This window comes from Capricornis sumatraensis, chromosome 6, assembly GCF_032405125.1.
Source record: "Capricornis sumatraensis isolate serow.1 chromosome 6, serow.2, whole genome shotgun sequence".
NCBI classification, from domain to species: domain Eukaryota; kingdom Metazoa; phylum Chordata; class Mammalia; order Artiodactyla; family Bovidae; genus Capricornis; species Capricornis sumatraensis.
In genome coordinates, this window is record NC_091074.1 from 79,408,350 (window position 1) to 79,433,658 (window position 25,309).

Sequence of the window (25,309 nt, forward strand, 5' to 3'; positions counted from 1 at the left end):
ATGCCCTTCCATTATCCTTTAAAGACACTTCCAGAGGTCTATGGCTGGCCTCTCCAAACCACCTCCTCCCCACGCCCGACTTTTTTTCTTTTCTTTTAAAAAATTTTTACTTATTTATTTATTTTTGGCTGTGTTGGGTCTTCATTGCTTTTACATGGGCTTTCTCTAGTTGTGGTGAGCAGGGACGACTCTCTAGTTGTGGAGCATGGGCTTCTCACTGCGGTGGTTTCTCTTGTTGCTGAGCACCAGCTCTCGGGTGCTCAGGCTTCAGTAGTTGGTGGCTCCTGGGCTCTGGAGCACAGGCTCAATAGTTGTGGTGCATGGGCTTAGTTGCCCTGCAGCATGTGAGATCTGCCCAGACCAGGGATTGAATCCATGTCTCCTGCACTGGCAGGCAGACCCTTTACTGCTGAGCCAACCAAGGAGGCCTTCCAACCCCTTTTCTCAATCATTCCCTATTTCTCCAGAAGTTCTCAAATTTTCTTTGACTGAACTGGCTCCAGATGATGACAGCTCATTTAAAAAAAGCTGCAAGTGGGGATGATGGCAGAATGGGGTTCTCTCTGTGCCTCTTACCATGTGTCTAATCCCTCTGCCCTCCTCTTCAAAAAACTTCCTTCCGTACTTGGCCTTGGCAGCCATCAACTAATATTTTACTGAGTCCCAATTTGGGTCAGGAGCTGCTCTGGTGAAAAGAACAGCTAATAAAATATAGGCCGTCCATGCCAGGAACTCATATCAGATGTCAGTGCCGGAATGAGCATCGAAGGCCACCTGATCCAATCCCTGTACAAGAGGAAGCTGAATCTCAGAGAGGCCCAGGAACTGTCTGTCACACAGCTGCGTAGGAACAGATTCCAGGCCTCTGGATGGCCAGTGGATCCCTCTTTCCAAATCACCAAACTAGAATGTGCAGATGCCCGCAGCATGGGATGGCCCATGACCCCAGTACTTGCCCTTCAAGTAGCCCCTTGACTCTCTGAGATGGCCTCTCTCTTGGCCCTGGGGCTGAGTGTCTCAGCCTATTGGGCTTGGGCAACAGAAGCCACGCTGTGGCCCTGAGAAGGATCCTCTGTTTGGGCTGACTGACCTGGTGGTGCCTCTTTGCTTTCCTCACTGTGTGCTCATTCCTTTCCCCTCTCTTTCCCCCTTCCCATCCAGCCCAACTGTGAGCCTGGAGCAAGCACCAAGCAATGGCAGCTGGAAGAAAAGGCCAGTATGACCTGAGGAGGTCCTCTATGGACAGCCTGTGAGTAGCCACTGGGTGATGTCAACTCCTTCCCCATTGTTTTCTTCACCTCAAGCATTTATTTACCTGTCAAGGATTTATAGAGTATCTTGAGTATCTGTTGTCTGGTGCTAGAGGAGCATGAAGGGTCCTCTTTTGAATAGGCACAGTTAAAGACCCTGATGCTGGGAAAGATTGAGGGCAAGAGGAGAAGAGGGTGACAGAGGATGAGATGGTTGGATGGCATCACCAACTCAATGGACATGAGTTTGAGCAAACTCTGGGGATGGTGATGGACAGGGAAGCCTAGCGTGCTGCAGTCCATGGAGTCGCAAAGAGTCTGACATAACTGAGAGACTGAACAACAACTTCCCGTAAGAGTCCTCAGTACTGTGAGGGACAGAGAGAACCAATGATACAGCAGGGTGACTGATATTATTAGGGGAGTCTAGAGGAAGGGTTGGGAATGTAGATTTTGTAGGGGATACTCACTGAAGACTTCCTGGAGGAAGTGACATCAAAGCTGAGACTGGAATGATGAGTGAGTAATATCCAAATGAAGAGGGTGGAAAGAGAAACGGTGCTCAGGCTTAGGGAATCCCTTGAGCAAAGGCCCAGAAGATTCCTGTTTCCTAGTGGGGACCTGGAGGTACCTCCTGAGCCTTGGGCAAGAAGACTGAGAGCCTCCAGGCTTCCGGATTCAGCTCCTTCACCCTGCAGGGGCTCTGCATCTTGAGAAGCCTGTTTTTGCTCTCCTACAGAGACATTACTTTGCCAACAAAGGTCCATCTAGTCAAGGCTATGGTTTTTACTGTGGTCGTGTATGGATGTGAGAGTTGGACTGTGAAGAAAGCTGAGTGCCGAAGAATTGATGCTTTTGAACTGTGGTGTTGGAGAAGACTCTTGAGAGTCCCTTGGACTGCAAGGAGATCCAACCAGTCCATTCTAAAGGAGATCAGCCCTGGTTGTTCTTTGGAAGCAATGATGCTAAAGCTGAAACTCCAGTACTTTGGCCACCTTGTGCAAAGAGTTGACTCATTGGAAAAGACTCTGATGCTGGGAGGGATTGGGGGCAGGAGGAGAAGGGGATGACAGAGGATGAGATGGCTGGATGGCATCACTGACTCGATGGACGTGAGTTTGAGTGAGTTGGCAGTTGGTGATGGACAGGGAGGGCTGGCGTGCTGTGATTCATGGGGTCACAAAGAGTCGGACACAACTGAGCGACTGAACTGAACTGAACTGAACAGGGTGGCAATGGCACAGGCCCACTGAACACTGCTGGGGAGAGAGTCATGCTATGCTTAGAAGCTTCAGTTGTGTCCAACTCTTTGCAACCCCATAGACTGCAGCCTACCAGGCTCCTCTGTCCATGAGATTTTCCAGGCGAGAGTACTGGAGTGGGCTGCATTTCCTTCTCCAGGGGATCTTCCCAACCCAGGAATCAAACCCAGGTCTCCCTCGTTGCAGACAGGCGCTTTACCATCTGAGCCACCAGGAAAGCTCCAAGAATACTTGGAGTGGGTTGCAATTCCCTTCTCCAGTGGATCTTCCTGACCCAGGGATCAAACCCACATCTCTTCATCTCCTGCATGGAGAAGCAGGTTCTTTACCACTAGCGCCACTTGGGAAACCTGGGAAGAGAGTCATCCCAAGTCAAAAAGTCTGTGAGGTGGGCCTCACAAAGGCTTGAGTGTTCCAGGCGAGGGCTGAAGAGAAGCAAGGCTAGTAGCCAGCAAGCAGTTGAAGGGCTGAAGCTGCGTGGGAAGCAAATGGAACGTGCAAGCTGGAGAAGGGCACAGTGGGTGGGGTCTGCCTAGCTTGGGCTGGCACAGGGGAGGGATCTTCAGAGCCACAGGGAGAGGAGGGTTTGGTGCTTCAGGGGTGCCTACCTGAGAAGTGATGGAGAGTTCTCTCCCCAGACCAGCCTCCTGCTCCTGAGCTTCAGGAAAACAGCAGCACAGGGTGTCCTGGAGGAGGGTGGTTAAAGAGATAGATGGTGGAGGGTGACTTTGGGGGACAAGTTCAAGGGGTTTATGTCACCAGGCAGGAGAAGTCACAAGGGGGCTGTGGTAAGGGAAGAGACGATGGCGAGGCAGGAAGCTAGAATGGAACCTACCTCCAAGCTGCTAGCAGCCCCTCAGGCTGTGGCCAGGCGGTGTCCCCACAGGGTGAGTAAGCCCAGTGATGCACGTCCTTGCTTGGGCCACCAGCAGAAAGGCAGTGCTGACATGCAGCCAGCCAGTGATGTAGGGCAGTCAACAGCCCCTTCTGAAGTGCTCTGAAGAGACAAACAGTGGTTCCAAGCTGCAGGAACTAGGCAGAGGGGGGCAGTGTGTATGTGTAACAGAAGAAAGGAAAAGGCAGAGAGAAAAAGAGGCCAGGAACCTTAGCAGAAAAACTTCCCACTCAGGCTTGACTCGAAAAGTACCACTGACCCTTTAACAACAACAGCTTCAACTGTGCAGGTCCACTTAAAGCCAGATTTTTTTCCCCCAATAAATATGTACACAGTTGGGGCTCCCTACTCACGGGTTTCTGCATCCGTGTGCATGCATGCATGTTAAGTCGCTTTAGTCATGTTAGACTCTTTGCAATCCTATGAACTGTAGCCCACCAAGGCTCCTCGTCCATGGAATTCCCCAGGCAAGAACACTGCAGGGAAACGTGAGAACAGGAAGGACCAACTGTATTCATTGAACTTCATCATTTTATATAAGAGACTTCAGCATCTGAGGGTTTTGATCTTCCAGGGGGGCTCCCAAAACCAATCTCTGGTGGATCCAAAGGAATGATTGTAATCCGAAGTCAGGAAAATTGTCTATCCAGGGCTAGGGTGGGCAGGATGCAAGGGGAGGGGGAGGGGAAGGGGGAGGCGGCCTGTGTATGAAATGCTGCCAAGGGCCAGGAGCTGGGGCCTGGGACAGGGCTCAAAGTAAGCTCCTGACAACTCCTTGGTTGCTGGCGAGGGGACCCAGCCTCAGGGAATGGCTCTGTTTTCCAGGATTCTGGCATTGGCAGGCTGTGTAAAGATGAAGCAAACTTGGTAGCCAGACCCTTGGCCTGGGAACCAACATCTCGAGGCTGTCTTGAGTAGCTGCGAGGTGTGAACTGAGGGCCAGGGTTGGGTGGGAGGATCTGGCATTGGCCAGTTAAGGCAGAGGCTGAAGGCCGGGACTTGGTAGTGAACTACCTCTCAAGCTGAGAATCTTCAACTGCCCTGATGAGGAGAAGAAGCTGGGATCTGGTGCCTCTTTCTCCAAAAAGGGAAAGGGCATTGGTTCTATAGTTGCTGGCCCTGTAGCACCTTGACTTTGAGTAGAGGTCAGTTCTTTTTTCCTGCTCTGTGCTGCACTGGGGCTGTCCCTGCTGCCGGGATGTGTGAAACGTGAAACCAACACGTGCTCTGAAATGGCTGCTCTGAAAGGGACTAGGGTGTCAGATACCCTGCTTCCCACCCCCTACATGGCACCCATACTGAGATCCCATGCTTTGCTCTTTTGTGATACAGTGACCTCTGACACAGCACCCTCGATCATCCTTAATCTCTAATCCAGCTCTAAGTGAAAGTCACTCACTCGTTACCAACTCTTTGCGACCCCATGGACTATATAGTCCATGAAATTCTCCAGGCAAGAATACTGGAGTGGGTAGCCTTTCCCCCTCTCCAGGGGATCTTCCAATCCAGGGACTGAACCCAGGTCTCCCACATTGCAAGCGGATTCTTTACCAGATGAGCCACAAGGGTAATCCACCTCTAGGTAGATTCAGAGGAGGGGTAGATTAACGCATTTACTGAACATGGACTAGGCCAGAAAGCAGGAACATCTTGGTGGGCACCTTCTAATTATAAGCATTCATGGATGGGAAGCATGCTTTAGGCAATAAAAGATTTTTTCTTTGCCTTTATTTTTGGGCAATTATATGTTGCAGAAACTATTATAAAGCATATTTGCATTTTGAGAGGATAAGTTGGAGGTGTGATGGAATGGGATTAAGTGGGAGACATGTCAGTCTGGGCTTTTAAAAAATTGTCCAGAGGTAATCCACAAAATGGATAAAACCAGATTGAGCTGACTATTGTAATCACTTGCAGTCAAGATCCTCATAATTAAGGATGAGGATCCTTGAGCACGGGAAACTTCCTTTAAGGACGACTCATATTACAGATGTCATCCCTTGTAATCTGTTATTTTCCAGAATTTTGAGAAGAGGGCCCAAAGGTGCCATAGATAACGCCACCATGGCTAGTGTCTTCGTGGCATTTCTTTAAGAGGGCATTAGATACAGGTGAAAGCCAGGTGGCAATAGATTGAATATGGGATGGAAGAGGAGCCTGCTGGACTAAAGGGAGAGGGGAGAAGGCCTACATGGTAAACAGGTGCAGGTGATACAGGGACCCACCCTGAAACTCATAATTGGAGACATAGTCTGTAGCTGCAGAGGCGGTGATGGAGGGAGGAAGGCCCCCAAACACCAAAAAAAAGCGTCCCTTTTGGCAGAGGAAACGCTGTCTTCCTCTTCCCCTGGGCAAGCGGTGGAGGCCCGGGGCTAAGGGACAAAGCAAAAATGTCGAAATCCCCTTCCCTAACTCGCATCCCTTCCAGGGCTGACTAGGATTTTGTAGGAGTTCTTTCTCAGCCTCCCGGAGAAAGGAGGGTGACCCTGAGTGAGTTTAGTGAGGTTTGGAGCTTCGCCAGGTAGAGGGACGCAACCCCGGCCCCCGTAGGCGAGCCTAGAGCCTCTCTCTACTCGGCATCCCTCTGGGTGAAGGCGAGGTGAGCGAAAGTGGAGAGGAAACAAGCGACGTCGCGAGGCGGGGCCTCCGGGACACCCAATCCCCTTCTTTCCCCGCCCCTTCCCCGCCCCCTCAACTGATTTCGACCAACGGAACGCCGCGAAGGGCGGTACCTGTCACGGCTGGCGTTCTGGGTGAGATTTTGCCCCCGCCTTTTTTCCCTCCCTCCCTTCTTCTTTTTTTTTTTTAATCCCCTTTCTCTTTTTTTGTGAATGAAAAAAGGAGGTCGCGAGCGGTCCCTGGGACTGCAGCGCTAGGCGTCTTGGTGGCCGCGCCTTCGGAGCGGGCCCAGGCGCGTAGCACTGGCGGCCTCGCCCCTCTCGCCCACTGCTGCTCGCCGCCTCCGGCCTCCGCAGCCAGAGAGGACCGTTGGCGGCGGCGCGGCCCAGCCGCGGAGGTCTGAGCGGCCTCCCGCTGCCCGGCTCCGGCGCGCCTCCGTGACATTGGGCGCCGGGAGATGCTGATCCGGAAGAGGCAGTGGCCGCAGTGCCGCGCTCGCGGCCGCTCCCGGCCCGCCGTCCGGCCTGGGCTGCTCTGTCAGAGTTTGTGATGTAACGCGACCCGGGCCCGGAGCCTGAGCGGCGGCAGCAGCAGCAGCAGCAGCAGCGCGGCGGCACCGGTATCGTCCTAACTTGCACCCGCGGAGTGACCCCAGCCATTTCACTAAAATGAGCGTGCTTAGCAGGAAGAGATGTGTTCCTTACACTAGAAATCACCCCGTCACATGTAGCGGTGTAAGTAAATGATTAATTTCTATTGTGGCCGAGTTGCGAGCAGCCTCTGGAAACGCGCCTCTTCCCCGTTCTGCGTCCTCCCGGGGGCCGTGTCTGCGCCCGTCCTGATTTCCCTCGGGCGTCCTCTCGTCCCTGGACTAGAGCTTCGGCTGCTGGGGTCTTACCGGGCGGGGGACTAACCTTTTCTGGGTTTATCTAGGGAAAGGAAAAGGAAAAGAACTTGATTGCCGTGGCATGCAGTGGCCTTCCCCTTCCCCCATTTAAATAAAAAAATTTATTTTGTATGTGTGTGCAGAACAGCATGTCAAGAGAAAAGGTCCAGAGTAGTGGAAATATTTCCGTTAAAAATATTTAATGGAATGTGGGGTTTTTGTTTGTTTCTGCCATTCTGGATATGTTACTTTCAACCCGTTCCATTGCAGTCTGTGCCTCTGAGTTCTGGCAAACTAAGGGGAGAAATCCTTAAGGTTGTTTGTTGATGTTTGAAGAGGCTTATTCTGTGTTTAGGCTTGAATTTTTGTTTAACATGACTATTCAGCATCTTTTTGGGCCTTGATGCCCATCGGATCTGTGGAGGGATTCATCTCTCTGCTCCCCCCCAACCCCAGTGTTACAGTGTCAACGACCCAGTGGGAGCCTCCTTTAATTGGAAGGGTCTTCTCTTCCTCATCCTGCCAATCCTCCTTGATCTTTACCTTCATTTTCAAGACATTCTTCCCTTTTGTATTTTGTAAGATGCAGGATGTGGGATATTGGTTGCTAGGAGACAAAGCAGGCTCCCAGGGAGATTCTGTTGTTTCCTTGACAACCAGACTAGGGCAGCTACAGATGAGCAAGCCTCCTATCGGCTGTGGGAGGGAAATGGGGGGCTTTTCTGGGCTTTGCAAAGAGTGTGTGTAGGGGTATGGAGGTAGGTCTGGGAGCTTATAAGGGTTGTAGCTAATTTGAGCATACGCCTTTTGTTCTGACCTGGCCTGAGTACAAAGACCTGGGACGTTGGTGGGCAGGAGGCTGTCTTTGGAGAAGGGGACAGGGATTGTGGGATGGAGTGTGAAGGGAGCATCTCGGTGACTCTGGAATCATTGAGGAAGAGGAGTGGCCTGGGGGTCTTGATAGCCAGTGCAAGGTGGCAAGGAAACCATAGTGTATGGAAGTTAATCAGGAGGCTCAGAAGGAATGGGGATGAGGCAATTGTGTGGAAAAGTCTAGAGTCACTGAAGGTGAGAGTGCCAGAAGGAAAAGGGAAGTTGAGAGGCTTATTGAGGGGGTTGTGCCATTGTATACCAGCACCATTACTGTGAAGTAGCAATATTCTAGAGCAAAAATTACATTACTGTTGACAATGGCATCATATCTCCAGGACAGGATCCTTCTAAAAACAGGCCTGATTAGACTAAGAGTTCTGCTCGCTTAATTGGGCCAGTGTGTATCTTAAAAGAGAGGTATAATTACACATAGAGATATGTAATCTGGCATTATATAATACCACGTTACATAAGAAGGCAAATACCTCCTTTTGGCCCAGGCTGTCTTGGCACAGATTCATCAAGATTCAAGATTTGCTTCTGATGCCCTCATACCCATTTTCCAGAAGGGTAGACCATGGCACAGAGAAATGAAGTGATTTGCCCTTTCCCAGATTAGACGGTGAATGAAGTTTGCCAGTCAGGCAGTTGGGATGGGGGTGGAGTGGGTGAGAATGATCAAAACTGGGAGGAAGTCAAAGGACAAGTAAGAGAAGACTGCAGGGGAGCTGGGGAAGTGGATGGGGAGGGGCCGCTCAGCCAGAGGAACACCCAACAGGTCTGCTGTCTAAACTCCCAGTGGAGTGTCACTCTTCTGCTTGTTGGTTGGCTGTCCCCTGCTTAAACCTAGAGGTGCATAGGGTGTGCACTGAGTGTTTGAATTGTAGACTCAGCAATCTTGGATTAGCACTGAACCACTCTGCTGGTGTTCTGACATCCTCCTCACCATCCAGCTGCTCCTGGGTGTGAGAGCTGACGTGTCGTCTCAATTTCTCATCCCCTCTTCTGTCTACACAGCTCCATGGTGCTAGGACCTCAATTTAAGAAAGAAGCTCTGTTGGCTAGTAGGTTTCTTTCTTTCTCCTACATCTGTGTATATTTGTATTGGGGATTCTATCTGTTTTGTTCCTCAACTAATAAAACAGAAATCACAACTCAGATGCCTCCCAGTGCCAACACATCCTTCCCACTGTCTGCCTTGAGACGAGGAACTGTCAGAGTGGGGCTCCCACTCTTCATCAGGAGAGTGAACTTGGGGGGAGGCAAGATGGTGGGCAGAATAATGGTTGCTTGCTGGAGAGGGTGAGAAGGGGCAGAGGAAGGAGAAGGAATGAGGCAGACGATTGCACTGGAAACTAGGGAGGGACCTGCACAGAGACCCCTGGTTGTTTAGATCCTGTAAAATTCCAAGAAAGAGGAGGCGGGTGTCTCATTGGAAAGTCCTTGCTGTACTTTTTGCTAAGGTGGCTGAGATGCAGATGCATCCACTTGAGCAAAATCCCAGTTGCCATCGTTGGATATTTCAGGTCTGCATTCCTGCATGCTGGCATCTAGTTACAGCCCTGCAGGAGCTGAGCTCCTCTGTTGCTGCTGGTGGCCAGGCTCTTGGGCTGGATGGCTCAGCAGTGAGAGCTCCTGGGAAGCCTCCAGGACTCCTCTGGGCTCAGCTTTCCTTGGCCTAGGAAGGAGTCCTTCAAATTGCTCCAACCCCCAGCTGACTTCAGGCACTCAGGGAATGTGAGCAGGGGCAGGTCAGTGACCCTGGTGAAACCAAGCTTGCTAATAATGCCTGCACTACCCCTACCTTCTCTCTTCAACCCTTCCAGAGGGGAGTGGATGCCAACTGTGAGGCTGTCAGCAAAAACCCCTAAAAGCCCAGGGCCCCCTCCTGGAGATAGCTTTTTAAACACTGACATGACATTTTGACTACAGAAGGACCTTCTGTTTGTTCGTTTGAGCCATCCCTCTCTGTGGGTGGATGAGCCGCTTCTCTACCTAACACAGAAGGAAACTGAGGCAAACATTTGTTCAGAAATTCAGGCCTGAGTTTCTGACTCTGCTTTCCCATTACCAGTGCATCCAGTTTAATGAGCATCCTTCCAGGAGTGCGGGTGTCTGGGGGCTTCCAGCTTGAGACTCCTCCTCCCTAGGAAGGAGAAATGTGGAAGGGAGTGTATCTCATTTTCCCTGAAACTGGATGCAGGATACTTGGAGGGCAGGCCTGCGTAGGGGATGGGAAGGCTCACTAGCCATGGGGTGTATTGTCCCAGGTTTCCCAGGTGGCTCAGTGGTAAAAAATCCACCTGTCAGTGCAGGAGACGTGAGTTGGATCTCTGGGTCAGGAAGATCCCCTGCAACCCACTCCAGTATTCTTGCCTGGAGATGGACTACAGTCCATGGGGTCGCAAAGAATTGGACACGACTGAGTGACTGAGTGTGTGCACACACACGTATTGTCCCAGGCCACTGCTTACCCCCACTACCACCATCTCAATACTGAGTGAGCCCCTTAGGCAATGGGACGATCCCACAAGAGGAGAGGAGAGGCCTGTGGACTGCTCAGGTGCACCCAGAAGCCGCCTCAGCTTGGAGAATCTGGGACAAAAAACTTCAGCATCTCTGTAGTGGGGCTGGGGTTGAAGGATAGCCACAGGCAGGCTGGAGTTTGGAAACTGACAGCCAGAGAAGCAGAGAGGCAAAGGTCGCGGCCAGGAGGGCCACCGCCCAGTCTGACAAGTCCATTAAATCTTAATTTATTTTTTTCACTTAAATTTTTAAGTTTTCATTTAATTTCATCTTAATTTTCTCAGCGGCCCTGCCCTCAGGCATGCTGGGAAGAAGGGGTGGGGACCTGGCGCTGACTCCCTCCTCTCACTGTTTGTTCTGCTCTCACAGCCCTGCGGGCTGGAGGAGGAGAGCAGATGATAAATGAGCTTCCTAGGCAGACACCTCTCTTCCCAGGAGAGTAGGGACCAGCCCCCGAGCAGACTCCGCCTTGGGATCGCTCTCTGGCATTCCCCAACCAGAAGCCCTGCTGCTGGAGGATACAGACAACAGGAGGAAGACCAGAGATTCACCCAGTGGAGCTGTGCCTCTCAGCCTGAAGGGACTCCTGTCTCCTCGGGCCCCTGTGGAGTCTGTGCCCGGAAAGCTGCCCACTCCCGTGTCCTTCTCTCTGCTCAGATGCTCAGAGAGGCCACAGCCTCGGCAGAGAAGAGCTGCTGGCCCTGGCCCTCAGGGGCTGGTGTGCGAAGTTGTCTTGACTGTTTCTCTTCTCTCCCTCAGGTCCCAATTAATGGATTCTGACATGGATTATGAAAGGCCAAACGTAGAGACCATCAAGTGCGTGGTGGTGGGGGACAACGCTGTGGGCAAGACCAGGCTTATCTGTGCCCGGGCCTGCAATGCCACCCTCACCCAGTACCAGTTGCTTGCCACCCACGTGCCCACGGTTTGGGCCATTGACCAGTATCGGGTATGCCAAGAGGTAAGGTTGCAAATCTATGGCCTCACTTATCTGGGCTTCTTTCCCAGGGATCTCTCCAGAGGGGGCCTATGCTGAGCTCATGGAAGCCCTTTAAAGGTTGAGTAGGGGCAGCTGAAGAGCACAGATCCCTGGGAGAGGCCTGAGGGGAGCCCACCCCAGGGGAGGGGTCCCCAGCCCTTTTGGTTTGTCTGAGCAGAAGCCTGGGGCATCTTGTGTAACATAGCCCCCAGTAATGAGAAGCCCTGGAGCTGGGAAAGGGGTGGTGCTTTGGAGAGATGAGAGCTGCTGGGAGAAAAGGAATTGCTGGCTAATGATACCAGAAGACCCAAGGCTGGGAAACATCTGATTGGCAGGTATAGCTGGGAACAAGGACGGGCTCCTTGGGAGATCGCATCACTCCCATGACTATCTGCTCTCTGGAGTCTCTTCTGTCCTGGCCAGCTCTTGTTAGGGGACTCAGGTGTTCTAGGACACACAGAGGGAGACACTAGTTGTCCCTCCAGCCCCGATGCTGTGGCACCCAGGAGTGAGCTGACCCCACCCCGAGTTGGCATGCAGGGCCCCCAGGAACCATTGTGTTTGCTTCCCTCCTCTCTCCCTGTCCCACCCCGTCTCCTCCCCACCCCCTGCCAGGTGCTAGAACGTTCCCGAGACGTGGTAGATGATGTGAGCGTTTCTCTCCGCCTCTGGGACACCTTCGGAGACCACCACAAAGACCGTCGCTTTGCTTATGGGAGGTAGGGAAGGCCCCTGCTGCCTGCAGGGAGCCAAGTGGATGGGGTTTTTCCCTGAGGTATGAGGACATTCTGTGAAACTGAGTAGAAGGAGTTTCACTCTGTGAAACTGGGAGGAAGGAATGGAGAAAACTGCCCTGGGAGACCCTTGATGGGAAGGAAGCCCGGGCTGGGCAGGGAGCTGGCTTTGCAGTTGGGAGGCCTAATTTCAGTTCTCCCCTGTTAACCAGTAACGCTGGGACTTTGAGCAATTAGGAAGGCCATTCTGAGATGAGTTTTTTCAGATGAGATGGTAAAAGTGGTCATGTCTAAATCACAAGAGAGCTGTGAGGTCAACCCAAGAGTCTTCAAAAGCTCTCAAGTGCTAACTTGGGGGTACAGAAATAGGAGGTGCTATGATTAAATGTTTTGGGTAAGATCATGTGAGCCGATATGACAGTCGTGGGACTGCAGTGTAGGGGTGCCGTTGGGTATGTGTCCTCCCTTGTTCCAGCAGCAGGGAACATCACTAGCTTTTACTGCCTATAACCTCACTCTCTCCCACCCCCAGATCTGATGTGGTGGTTCTGTGCTTCTCCATTGCCAACCCCAACTCCCTCCACCATGTCAAGACCATGTGGTACCCAGAAATCAAGCACTTCTGCCCCCGAGCACCTGTCATCTTGGTGGGCTGCCAGCTGGACCTGCGTTACGCCGACCTGGATGCTGTCAATAGGGCCAGGAGACCCTTGGCTAGGTAGGGAGTCCTGGTGCCTAAGGAGGGGAAGGTGGCAGATGGGGAAGGGGAAGAAGGGGTGGGGGGAAGTTGTGTGTCTCTCTACTCCCTGCTCAGCCCTGAGAGAATGCACAGAGCCTCACTTCTCTCCCTCCATTTGAACCAGACTCACATAGGGGGCCAGTAAGAATAGTCATTCTTTTATCCATCCATCCATCCATACATTACACACTGAGTGGGCAATACTGGGCTAAGCATCATGAGGAGAGAAGGAGAAGGAGAGGTCATCTTTGTATGAAAGGAGCTTATAATCTTGCTGGGAGATGAACTGGATAGGTGAATATGTTAAAAACCAGCATGCTAATTGCCAGAGAGGTAGTCGGCCCTCCTACTACTTTGAGCTGGGGAGATCACCCAGGCCTACCATAGATAATGGAGGGCTTCCTGGAAGAAGAAGGGATTAGAAGTGAGCCTTGAAACAATAGTAGGATCTGGCCAAACAGAAGAGAAAGGGAGTGGAAATGAGCAGGGCAGGAACGGGGCTTAGCCCCAGATCCTCAGCGGGGACTCCCCCAGTCAGGTGAAAAACACACAGGATCGGGGGAATGCATCTCCCTGCCCCCCACCCTTCCACCACTGACATGAATTTGGCTTCCCTTCTTGAACGTGCCAGGCCTATCAAGCCCAATGAGATCCTTCCCCCGGAGAAGGGCCGAGAGGTGGCCAAGGAGCTGGGTATCCCCTACTATGAGACGAGCGTGGTGGCGCAGTTCGGTATTAAGGATGTCTTCGACAACGCCATCCGGGCAGCGCTCATCTCCCGCCGGCACCTGCAGTTCTGGAAGTCCCACCTCCGCAATGTGCAGCGGCCCCTACTGCAGGCGCCTTTCCTGCCCCCCAAGCCGCCGCCCCCGCTCATTGTGGTGCCCGACCCCCCCTCCAGCAGCGAGGAGTGCCCTGCCCACCTCCTGGAGGACCCGCTGTGTGCAGACGTCATCCTTGTGCTTCAGGAGCGGGTGCGCATCTTCGCCCACAAGATCTACCTCTCCACGTCCTCCTCCAAGTTCTACGACCTGTTCCTCATGGACCTGAGTGAGGGGGAGCTGGGGGGACCCTCGGGGTCAGGGGGCCCCCGCTCAGAGGACCACCGGGGTCACCCTGATCAACACCACCACCATCACCACCACCACCACCACCACCACGGCCGGGACTTCCTGCTCCGGGCAGCCAGCTTTGACGTGTGTGAGAGCGTGGAGGAGGGCGGGGGCTCTGGGCCTGTTGGGCTCCGGGCATCCACCAGCGACGGGATCTTACGGGGCAATGGGACAGGGTACCTGCCTGGGCGGGGTCGAGTGCTGTCTTCCTGGAGCCGAGCTTTTGTGAGCATCCAGGAAGAGATGACAGAAGACCCACTGACTTACAAATCCCGGCTGATGGTGGTGGTGAAAATGGACAACTCCATCCAGCCAGGGCCCTTCCGGGCTGTTCTCAAGTACCTGTACACAGGGGAGCTGGACGAGAATGAGCGAGACCTCATGCACGTCGCCCACATCGCTGAGCTGCTTGAAGTCTTTGATCTGCGCATGATGGTGGCCAACATCCTCAACAACGAGGCCTTCATGAACCAGGAGATCACCAAGGCCTTCCATGTCCGCCGGACTAACCGGGTTAAGGAGTGCTTGGCCAAAGGCACCTTCTCAGGTATGAAACAGGCTTAGGAGCTGGTGTCCCAAAGGCAGGGGAGTTCCCTCCAGGAGCCTTCTGTAGGATCTGGGTCGGTCTGAGAAGCAGTCTGAGTCATCTCAGCCACCGATGTCCTGGAGATACCGTGGCTCTGCTCCTGAAACCTAGAGCCCCCAGCCTGAGATTGTGGTCATGTGGTGCTCACAGACTGTGGCTTCAGGAGGAAGCAGTCATCTGGGAGCAGTGTCGACCCGTGGGTTGGTTGTCCCATGTTCTTTCACCCCATCCTCACGTGATGTGTCTTCTCTCACCCAACAGATGTGACCTTCATCCTGGATGATGGCACCATCAGTGCCCACAAGCCCCTGTTGATTTCTAGCTGTGACTGGATGGCTGCCATGTTTGGGGGGCCATTTGTGGAGAGTTCCACCAGGGAGGTAAGGCTAGGATGGAAATGGTTGGGAGGGAGAGAGGTATACTCCCTTTCCATCTGAGGCATCTGTCTCTTCACGGTACTTCCTTCAGCCTTGACTCTGTCCAAACCACCAAGTGATGGGCCCAAGAGACGTTTATGAGATGGCTCCTATAGCCAAGGACTTTGCAATATACCAAGATGGGGAATTATGGTCACATCCTAGCTCTATAGTTTAGAAAAAACTTTTTCCTTAAAGCAGTAAGAACAGATTTTTATTCAGAAACTATTGCAATAGGGGAAAAGAGATCTCAGTATAGAACTGGTTTTAATTCTTAATTGAGCATGATCAAGGGGTTTATAGTCAAGGTGTAGGGTGGGAGTCAGTGGGTAGAAAATTACTAAGAGTAAACATCAGGAGTCAGTGGGAGTTCTAGCCAAATCAAGACTGGAGTTCAAGTCTGACCGCCTTTCTACCCTTCTCTGAACTGTGACACTGACTGTCCATACCTCAGCCTTGTAGTTCACAGTGTCCTCCTTTGTGAATCTGCTTAAAGTTCCAAGGGTCCACACCAAGTTTCTCTAGCTGATCTGAGGTTTCCCTTGAGTATGGGGATGAGGTCTTTTATTTCTGCTGAGTACCCTTCTCAGCTCTGGGCCCTTAGTCAGTGCTCAGCAAACACTTGAATGAAAAGCTGAACAAAGAATGTTAGAGCATAGCATCCTCTAACCCAGAGAAGGGATTTCCTAAGATTTCTGGGTCAGGAAGATCCTTTGGAGGAGAGAAGGGCACCCCTTTCCAGTATTCTTCCCTGGAGAATCCCATGGACAGAGGAGCCTGGCGGGCTACAGTCCGTAGGGTCTCACAGAGTCGGACACGACTTAAGCGGCTTAGCACACACTGGAAAGGGAGCCTTCTGGGAGGTGAAGAGGAGAGTTTGAGATCTGAGTTGTCTCTGCTCCCTGAAGCATGAGTGGGTTGAGATGTGCAGAGTGTGAGATGGGAACTCTCCAGAGCCACAGAAGCAGCTGTAAAGTTCCAGCCAATTCCCAGTGCAGCCTAGAGAGGCTGGCGGCTGATGAGAAAGCAGTTTTTGTGTTGGTCTTGCTCTGGAGAGATCCCAGAGGCCCAGAGCTATAGCTTTGAGCAGCCCAGAGAGACCAACTGGTGTTTGCTCCGTTCATCCACATCCCACTTGGCACTGCTCCCTGAAGGATAGAGTGGGGCCGGGTGCAGGTGACCGGAAGGACTCCTTCATGCTTCCTCCAAACCAGAAGGATGCTAATGCGAGTCCAGGCCCTTGTAAAAGCTGCTGGAGCCCTGCTCACAGGTGCTCAGTGGATGGGTTCATTGCAGGCTGTTGGTGTGGGAGATTAGCCTTTGGGGAAGGAGGGATTCTGAGCAGGTCCAGGGACCGCAGTGGGGTGATGGCCTGTCTACGGGAGACCAAGTGTCCAGGCCACAGCCTTCTGAGTTCTTCAGAACTGCTGCTCTTTCCCGAAAGCTGGACCTTGCTGCAGCCTGCTCCATTCCTTCCCACCCACAGGTGGTATTTCCTTACACAAGCAAGAGCTGCATGCGGGCCGTGCTGGAGTACCTGTACACTGGCATGTTCACCTCCAGCCCCGACCTGGACGACATGAAACTCATCATCCTGGCCAACCGCCTCTGCCTGCCGCACTTGGTCGCCCTCACAGGTAGCTAAGCCCAGGGGAGGGTCCTCCAGGGAGGAGGAGGAGTCAGGGGACCCCCTGGGAGACGTGATTTCTTCTCTCACCTGTCTCCTCCTAGGGGACAGGCCGCCAGCACCAAGGGGATACGTTTACATAGCGTGAGATACGTCGGTGCGTATTGGGGTTGCGGTGAGGACGTGGATGTAAAGAAATGTGTGAGAGGGATGCTTGGTGGGGTCACCTTATAGGTCTCTCTAGACATTATTGCGGCGCAGCAAGTGGGCACCAGTAGATGCCAGGGCTCGAGGTTCTCAGCTTGGCCACACTCAGGCAAGCTAAAGAAGTCAGAAAGAACAGAATGCTGTTCCTCATTCCTACCCTTGCATCTCCTCCTTCCTCTCCTTTTTCTTCCCCTTTCTCATTTCCTTCTTCTCTTCCACCTTCACTTTCTCTTTCTTCTTCTAGAAACACAGTAAACATTGACTTAATTGTTGGTCACTCCTAATTCTTTGATTCCTGGAAGATCCTACGAGCTAGAGCTCAGGTTTCAGGATGGACCAACCCCAGAGGCTTGGGTGGAGCAGGGACTGGGGCAGGAGGGAGACCAAGGAGCAGCGCTTGGGGTCCCAGGGCAGGAGGAGAGATGGTGTAGTGCAGATGAGAAGTCGTCTGGAGCCTGTCATGCCCGCCGACAGGTGGCGCTCCTGAGCTGGAGTCAGCATGTGCGTTCCATTGGTGTTGGTGTTGGTACCTGTACTGGCATTGATGTCCAGATTAATGTCCTTGGGTGGGTTGGCGGCAGAGAGCAAGGCCTCAGATACTGAGTTGAGGTTCAGGGAAGGACCTGGTGTTAGAGATGCTGTGGCCCTCGGCAGATGATCAAGATTGGGACTTGCTATGAGCGATCCTATGATGAGAAATGAGTTGAAAGGTGGCGCTTGGTCCCTGGAAGAGGTGGAAATGATTGACCAGAATCAAATGTTAAGAGCTGAGCCTGCAGAGGCAGGCCAGGGGACACTGAGGGTTTTAGGGCAGAGAGTAAGAGGCTTCTAAAGATTTCAACTGCAGAATTCCCTGCTGGTCTGGTGGTTAAGTCTGTGCTTCCACTGCAGGGGCCAGGGTTCAATCCCTGGTCAGGGAACTAAGATCGCTGAGAGGTGGGACCAGTAAATAAATAAATGATAAATAAGACTACAGCTGCAACAATTTGAAAAAGTGGTGCAGCATTCCCAGAACACAGAAAACAGTCCAAACTCTTAGACTAAATAACTTTTGAAAGACTTGCTACAAAGAAATGGCCCAAATGAAAAAAAAATGTATTCAGGTGTTTCTTTAAGTTTGTTTCATGATAGCAAGCAATCAGAAACAAGTCAAACGGGCACCCTGGTTAAGCACGCGTGGATGGATTTTGCAAGGTAGCCATCTCACTGCTGCATAGAAAGGCTTATAGAATATAACACTGAATGGCCTTTCCTGTGAAATGCTTCATAATTGCTAAAAAACACATTTAAAAAATATGTTTCTATGTACCTTGTTAAGGAACAGTGGAAAATGCCAAGTGTTGTATAATAAGTGACATGTTTTGTGATATAAGCTTACTATGAAGTTATTAATTTAAGCTTAATTTTAAAAATGTTAAATATTGCACAAAAACATGTAATATGTGTTCATCTTAATAAATTATTACAAACCAAAGTGGCCCTTGCTCGCCATACCAGAGCCCCCAGTCTGTCTCTCTCAACAACAGGCTCTCCCCACCCCAAAAGTAACCATTCTGCCTATTGCTCTAAGATTTTATGATTGCTCTTCCTTACTCTTCCTCATAGTTTTATCATCCAAGTGTTCATCCTGAAACACTATAGCATGATTTTATTTTTTATATATCTTTTAAGGTTTTTGTAATCTGTAAGTACCTTGTCTGTTAAAAACAAAAACAAAACTTTCCCTTGCGATATGTTGGAACAACCCTCTGATCTAGGGAACCTAGATTTTTCTACTGATTGCCTTTCTGTAGTATAACATATTTCCTTCCTATCAACTGGCCTTCAGGTCTAGAGGCGAGATTAGATCCAGTCTTCTTTTGGTGAGACTACATTTTGTAGGTTGTTTCTGCTTTTCATCAAGAAGCATAGATCATCTGCTTTTCTCTCTTTTTGTGGTGTTAGCAGCCATTGAGTTTTATTGCCATGCATTTATTAAGTGTTGTGAAATGGTAATATTCCAGTTCGGTCTATTTTTTTTTTAATCTGTTGGAATACTTTCAAAAGGAGAGAAACTTTCCCTCACCTATGGTTTGTTTTCCCAGTGGAATAGTTCATGTAGGAAAGGCAGGTGAATATGTGGTATTTTAATTTACCAGTTGTTTTCCTTTCTCTTATATTTAGGTACTTATTTGGCTGCAGTGGAGTCTTAGTGGTGGCATGAAGGATCTTTTGTTGCAGCATGTGAGATCTAGCTCCCTTACCAGGGGTTGGTCCTGGGTCCCCTGCATTGGAAGTGTAGAGTTTTAGCCACTGGACCACCAGGGAAGTCCCAATTTACCAGTTTTCAAGATACACATTTGTTTCCTATCATCCTTTGAGAGTGACCAGTTGATTTTTTTGTTATTAATATTACATGTGATTATGAATTTTTGGACTTGAACACACTCTATTGGTTTTTAGTTCAGTTCAGTTGCTCAGTCGTGTTCGACTCTTTGCGACCCCATGGACTGCAGCATGCCAGGCATCCCTGTCCATCACCAACTCCTAGAGCTTACTCAAACTCATGTCCATCGCGTCAGTGATGCCATCCACCCATCTCAACCTCTGTTGTCCCCTTCTCCTCCTGCCTTCAGTCTTTCCCAGCATCAGGATCTTTTCAAATGAGTTGGTTCTTCACATCAAGGGGCCAAAGTATTGGAGTCTCAGGTTCAGCATCCATCCTTCCAAAGAATATTCAGAACTTATTTCCTTTAAGATTGACTGGTTTGATCTCCTTGCAGTCCAAGGGACTCTCAAGAGTCTTCAACACCATAGTTCAAAAGCATCAATTCTTTAGCACTCAGCCTTCTTTATAGTTCAACTCTCACATCCATACATGACTACTGGAAAAACCGTAGCTTTGACTAGATGGACCTTTGTTGGTAAAGTAATGTCTCTGCTTTTTAATATGCTGTCTAGGTTGGTCATGGCTTTTCTTCCAAGGAGCAAGCATCTTTTAATTTCACAGCATCAGTCACCATCTGCAGTGATTTTGGAGCCCCCCAAAATAAAGTCTCTCAGTATTTCCATTGTTTCCCCATCTGTTTGCCATGAAGTGATGGGACCAGATGCCACGATCTTAGTTTTCTGAATGTTGAGTTTTAAGCCAGCTTGTTCACTCTCCTCTTTCACTTTCATCAAGAGGTTCTTTAGTTCTTCTTTGCTTTCTGCCATAAGGGTGGTGCCATCTGCATATCTGAGGTTATTGATGTTTCTCCCGGCAATCTTGATTCCAGCTATCAGTTTTAAATAATTGCAATTAGCTTTATGGAAACTCAGATACTCTACTGTTCCTTTAACCTGTAGAAGTCTCTTCAAGTTGGCTGCAGAGTCTCTAGAGGAGCTTTCTGATGCTCTGGAATGACAAGATGTGCCTGGTTCATCATGTACACTTCTTGCCCCATACCTGGAATCAGCCATTTCTCTGAGAAGTCTTGGCTTCCTGTAGTTGGAAATGGGATTTCAAGGCCACAATATTTGCATTAGCAATGCTTTTGCTATTGGGATGGCTGTTGTTTCTAGGTCTTTTTCCATGAACTCAGCTGAGACATATTACTTTTAAAGATAAAATACTTTATCAGTTTATACTGATACAGTTAAAATTCAGAACTAAAAGTATTTACTTCTTCCCTAGAAAGGTCTTAACATGAAATGCAAAGTTAGTACACAATTTGTTACAAAATTTAAGTTAATATGAACGACTTGATTTAATCCTTAGTTCTAATCCATAGTTCTCAGCAAATTTGAGATTTAATACCCTCTCCCATCAGTATCAATGGCTGATTCTCAGGGGTGGGGACTTTCACCCCACCTGTATAACTCCTTGCTGCAACATATGTAGCTTAAAAAACTTCATAGGTTATTCCAGTCTCCTCCTTCCTGGTTTCCTCACTGGTGGGAGCAGACTTAAATCTCCTGTGGCCTTTTCTGGTCTGTTGGGACTGGCCCCGGAGCTCTATTTGCCCTGCTGTGGGCCCCTGCTGGGGTCGGGGAGGGGATGAACAAGAGCCTGTCCACTCCTGTGGTTCTTCAGCCCATTCCTGGCTGTGTGTCACAGAGCAGTACACAGTGACTGGGCTGATGGAAGCAACTCAGATGATGGTGGACATCGATGGGGACGTCCTTGTGTTCCTGGAACTGGCTCAGGTAGGATGACAGGGAAGGAGTCTCTCCAACATTCTCAGCTCTGGGCTCTGCCTGTTGGCAGCAAATGGGGAGGGTTCGGGAGGTGGTGGGTAGGAAGGAAACCCATTGACAGACTTGGTTCTCCCAGTGGGCAGACCCATCTTATCCTCCAGGCCAGAGGATTCACCTCAACATGCCAAGAGGAGAGGCTGGCTGTGGCAGGAAGGGACGGAGACTTCAGGCAACTGTTGGGCAGGGGAGGGAAGCCCAGAGCCCTGTACAGACGTGGTTGCTGCCTGCTGAGGTCATTTAAGGCACACTGGGGACTCTCCATCTAAGATGAACTTCCTACCTGCATTTTCCCAAGTGATAGTGTTAGTTGCTCAGTCATGTCTGGCTCTCAGTGACCCCATGCACTTTAGCCTGCCAGGCTCCTCTGTCTATGGAATTCTCCAGGCAAGAATACTGAGGTGGGTTGCCATTTCCTCCTCAAGGGGATCCTGCTGACCCAGGGATCAAACCCAGGTGTCCTGCATTGCGGGCAGATTCTTTACTGTCTGAGGCACCCAAAACAGGCAAGCAAAATCTCCCCTACCAGCCCTCAGGGTGCCAAAAATTCTAAAGATTAGTTTATGAAGTTAAAATATGCCTGGGAGGTCAGCTCTCTAAGCCTGCTTGTCAGCAGCTTAGTGCAGGCTGCTCAGGTCCAACATGGAGGATGAGGGGTCATTCTGAGGAGGGCAGACCCAGTAAGAGGCTACCTCATAGGATTGTGGGTTTCTGGGGCTTCTGGGGGCAGGTCACAGGTGAGGTGGGGATGGTGCCAAGGAGCAAATGCATGTCATTCCGTCATGGTTTTGTGTGGCCTTGCCTCTCGAGGTGGGTTCTTTGTGACTCAGGGCCTTTGCCCAGCTGCAGCAAAGCTCTGGCTCTGAAGGCAAAAGTAGACATCTGTGTGCAGACCTTGGCCCAGGGGTCCCAGCACAGACATGCACCTGTCTGTTCCCAGTTCCACTGTGCGTACCAGTTGGCTGACTGGTGTCTTCACCACATCTGCACCAACTACAACAATGTGTGTCGCAAGTTCCCCCGAGACATGAAGGCCATGTCCCCAGGTGAGCATCCCCAGCGGCATTTGTCGCCTCCCTCTCCTTGGGTCCAAGCCTCTGACCTGACCCCAGGGCGCCCAGAGGCTGCCAAAGACCCCTGTGGGTGGGGAGTAGCCTGCAAACATGCACCCAGCCCAGTGGAGGGGGTCCTGGAAAAGGCGCTGGTGTGGAGGGCGGCCCCCCCACCCCGGCCCGCCAGAGACCTTGGGCAATTCATTCTGCCCCTCTGAGCTTCTGCTTTTCACAGGTACAGACTAGAGGTGGTATTTTTTTTAGATGTGTGTGGACCAAACTCCACAATAAGAGATACATTTTTGTTTGTTAATTTTTATAGTGTTGGTTGGTTTCTGCCAAACAACAATACAAATCAGCTGCAATTATACATATATCCCCTCCCTCTTGAGCCTCCCTCCCATCCCATCCCTCTAGGTTATCAAGAATTACATTTTATCTTGTGACCTATTCCACATATTGAAAAAGTTATCAATTGTTTTTAATACTGTTCATGACTCATGACATTAAGTTCATAACCTAGGAATGGCACAAGTCACAGCTTGGACAACACAGATCTGGGTATCCTCTGGGGTCCCTGCAGCTTGGTCTCTGCTTCATTGATGTCTCAGGTCCTGGGGCCCAACAGGAGTCCAGGGATCCGGGACTCATGGGATCCAGGGAGAGGTGTGGCTGGCCTCCCCGGCTTGGCCTTCACGGGGCGCCGTCTGCGTTGCTGTGACCCTCCTCCCACCAGTGCCCTACCAGTTCTCCCACTCCTGCTCTCTCCTCGTCACCCTTCTAGCATTTTCTTTCTAAAGCACAGCTCCAACTGCCTCACTTCCCTGGTCCCAAACTTCCGTGGAGCCCACACACCTTCTAGAATAAGTCCAAAGCCCTCAGCCTAGCCTTCCCTCCCATCTGACCTCCTGCACACCCCCACCCCCGCACCTCCCCTCTCAGAACCTCAGCTCTGCCAGCTGCATCTGCTGTGCCCCCAGCCAGGCCGAGCATCTTCTTGCCCACAGCTCTTCTCGCCATTTCTCCCTCCTCCCTTGTCGCAGCCTGCTTTATTCTCCGAGCCTTGATAGGATCTTCCCTCTGACTTGAAGAAAAGCGCAAGTGGAAACGCCTTTCCCCAGTGTGGACCGACGGCTCCACTCCCTGGGCAGCTGACTCTCTGTGGGGGCTCAGTGAAGGCAGGGCTTCCGCTTCTGGTCCCCAGGGGTTGGCATGTGGGCCTAGGAGGACCAGAGGCGTGTTCCATGGCAACGGGACAGGGGTGGGAGTCCCTCTGCCCCTCCTCCTGCATCTTCCTCACCCAGCCCTACTGCCGTTCTGCCCCAGAAAACCAGCAGTATTTCGAGAAACACCGGTGGCCACCCGTCTGGTACCTGAAGGAGGAAGACCACTACCAGCGGGCCCGGAAGGAGCGCGAGAAGGAGGACTATCTGCACCTGAAGCGGCAGCCCAAGCGGCGCTGGCTGTTCTGGAATAGTCCGTCCTCGGCATCCTCTTCGGCCGCCTCCTCGGCGTCCCCATCCTCCTCCTCAGCTGTGGTCTGAGATGCTGCCACCCTCTTCTGACCCTGCTGCTGTTGTCCCCACTTGTCTTTGCCCCTCTGCTCCTCCGCATCGCCCCCTCCACCTCCCAGGGACAGAGGACTCGCATAACCAGGACCCTTTGGGTGGAGCTGCTCTCACCAGCCAACATAGCTCGGCACAGAGAGGAGGGAGCCTGGCCTCGTGGACCAGAGCAGTGGCCCTGTGCAGAGGTCCTGATTCCACAGCCGGGAGACAACTCCTGGGAGGCGGGCATCGGGGAGAGAGCTGAGGACCGTAACATCTTGTCTGTGGGTCGGAGAACCCTAACATCAAAGGGGAAACTCTCCTGCTGGGAAGCTGTATGTCCTGGTCTGCGCAAGCAGCCCCCTCCCAGGGAGCAGCAGTGGGCAGGCAGGGTCCTACCTCTGTTGGCCCCACGTCTCCATCTATGGACTTGAAGGGTTACAGAGGCTTTGTGGGCCTTTCCTCGTGGAGCCTACTCACATCCTCACTGGAAAAGTCAGGGTAGAAATTAAGCCTTCAGAGCCCAACTCCAGGCTTCCACCCCTGTGGTGCAGCTGCCAGAAGCTGCCTCTGTCAGCATTGCTTCCGGGGCTGTGGGCAACCAGGCCTGAGAAGGTGGCAGAGGTTTTTCAGAGCTGCAGCCCTGGAAGCAGTGCTTCTTGGTGCAACGAGAAACTTCTCTTTCCCCTGATCCTTTACCGCTCAGGTTTGGAGATGGAAAACCAAGGAAACACTGGAACAGGGGGAGAGAGAGTAGAGGGTGATGGGACCAGAGTACAGCAATCCCATGCTCCTTTGGGCTCCTCCCCCCGCTGCTGGCAGCACAGCTTCTTATGGGGAGAGGGTAAATTTTGCAAAAAAATGCAGACAATAATGAACAAAATCACCACCGACAAAAACATTGTGGCCTCTATCCCCTCAAAGGAAGAAAAGCAGAAAAAGACCCTGGATGGCTCTCATTTTTATAAAGCCAAGCAGGGGTCCCATGTGGATGAGGAAATGGTCGAGATGGTAGAATTTACTCCGATGCTTTTCAGGAAAGCAGTGTCACAGGCTGTGACCGAGGACGTCCTGGCCCCTCTGACTGACTCTGGAGGGCACAGTGCGCACCTTCAGCATGCTGGGGATGAGGTTGCAGGGGTGGGGAGGGTGGGCTCGGGAATCATCATGGTGTTGGACCCGTCACGAGAATCAGACTGTTCTCAACTTCAGCAGGTAACTCCGTAGGATATGACTGTGTTGAAGGGGTGGGATGCGGTAGGGGTCAAAGGTCAGGGAAAAGGGCACTGACATGGAGAATAGGAGTCCTTGTCAAGAAGGATCGTAATGAAGCACGTGACCTTACTCAGTGCTGGTTGGTGGTAACAGGGAAGAATGGGGGATTTGAACAGGAGCAAAACCAAGGTCAGTCCAGAGAAGAGGAGGGGAGGAGCCTGGAGGATGGTGGAGGATTAAGACAGTATCTTTCAGCCCCATGGGGGAAAGCTGGGCCACAACTGACCCTCTCCCCCTTTTCTAATTCTGATTTGTATCTCACTCCACACACCCTTCTTAGATTCAGAACACAGGGTCCCTCTGAAGAAGGTGGAGCCAGAGAGACTGAGCTCCTGTCCTCAGCACTCAGGACTCATCTCATCTAAGAAAGATGCTTTAGGGAGAGGGACTGGGTTTTGGTCCCAGGGCCCGGTGTGGGGGGCTCCACCCCCAATAATCTGGCATAGAGCAAACCCCGCAAAAATGGAACTTCTGCATCCATTATGTGGTGCCAAGACCTAGAGATTTGA

The 25,309-nt window shown here is 51.5% G+C and overlaps 1 protein-coding gene across 2 annotated transcripts; it reads left to right on the top strand.

Annotated features, from left to right (window-relative positions):
- Positions 1 to 1,193: 1,193 nt before the first annotated feature.
- Positions 1,194 to 23,628, top strand: RHOBTB2 (Rho related BTB domain containing 2). 2 transcript variants are annotated; one of them, XM_068973940.1, is made up of 10 exons: positions 1,194 to 1,249; positions 11,071 to 11,272; positions 11,906 to 12,009; positions 12,557 to 12,742; positions 13,395 to 14,422; positions 14,723 to 14,841; positions 16,364 to 16,514; positions 20,790 to 20,878; positions 21,867 to 21,972; positions 23,305 to 23,628. In XM_068973940.1, the coding sequence occupies exons 1-10, from the start codon at positions 1,194 to 1,196 to the stop codon at positions 23,520 to 23,522; spliced, it is 2,259 nt and encodes a 752-aa protein (XP_068830041.1). In that variant the 3' UTR covers positions 23,523 to 23,628. The 2 variants fall into 2 exon arrangements, with proteins under 2 accessions (XP_068830041.1, XP_068830043.1); XM_068973942.1 differs by lacking the exon at positions 1,194 to 1,249 and adding an exon at positions 6,663 to 6,760.
- The last annotated feature ends 1,681 nt before the right edge of the window (positions 23,629 to 25,309 follow it).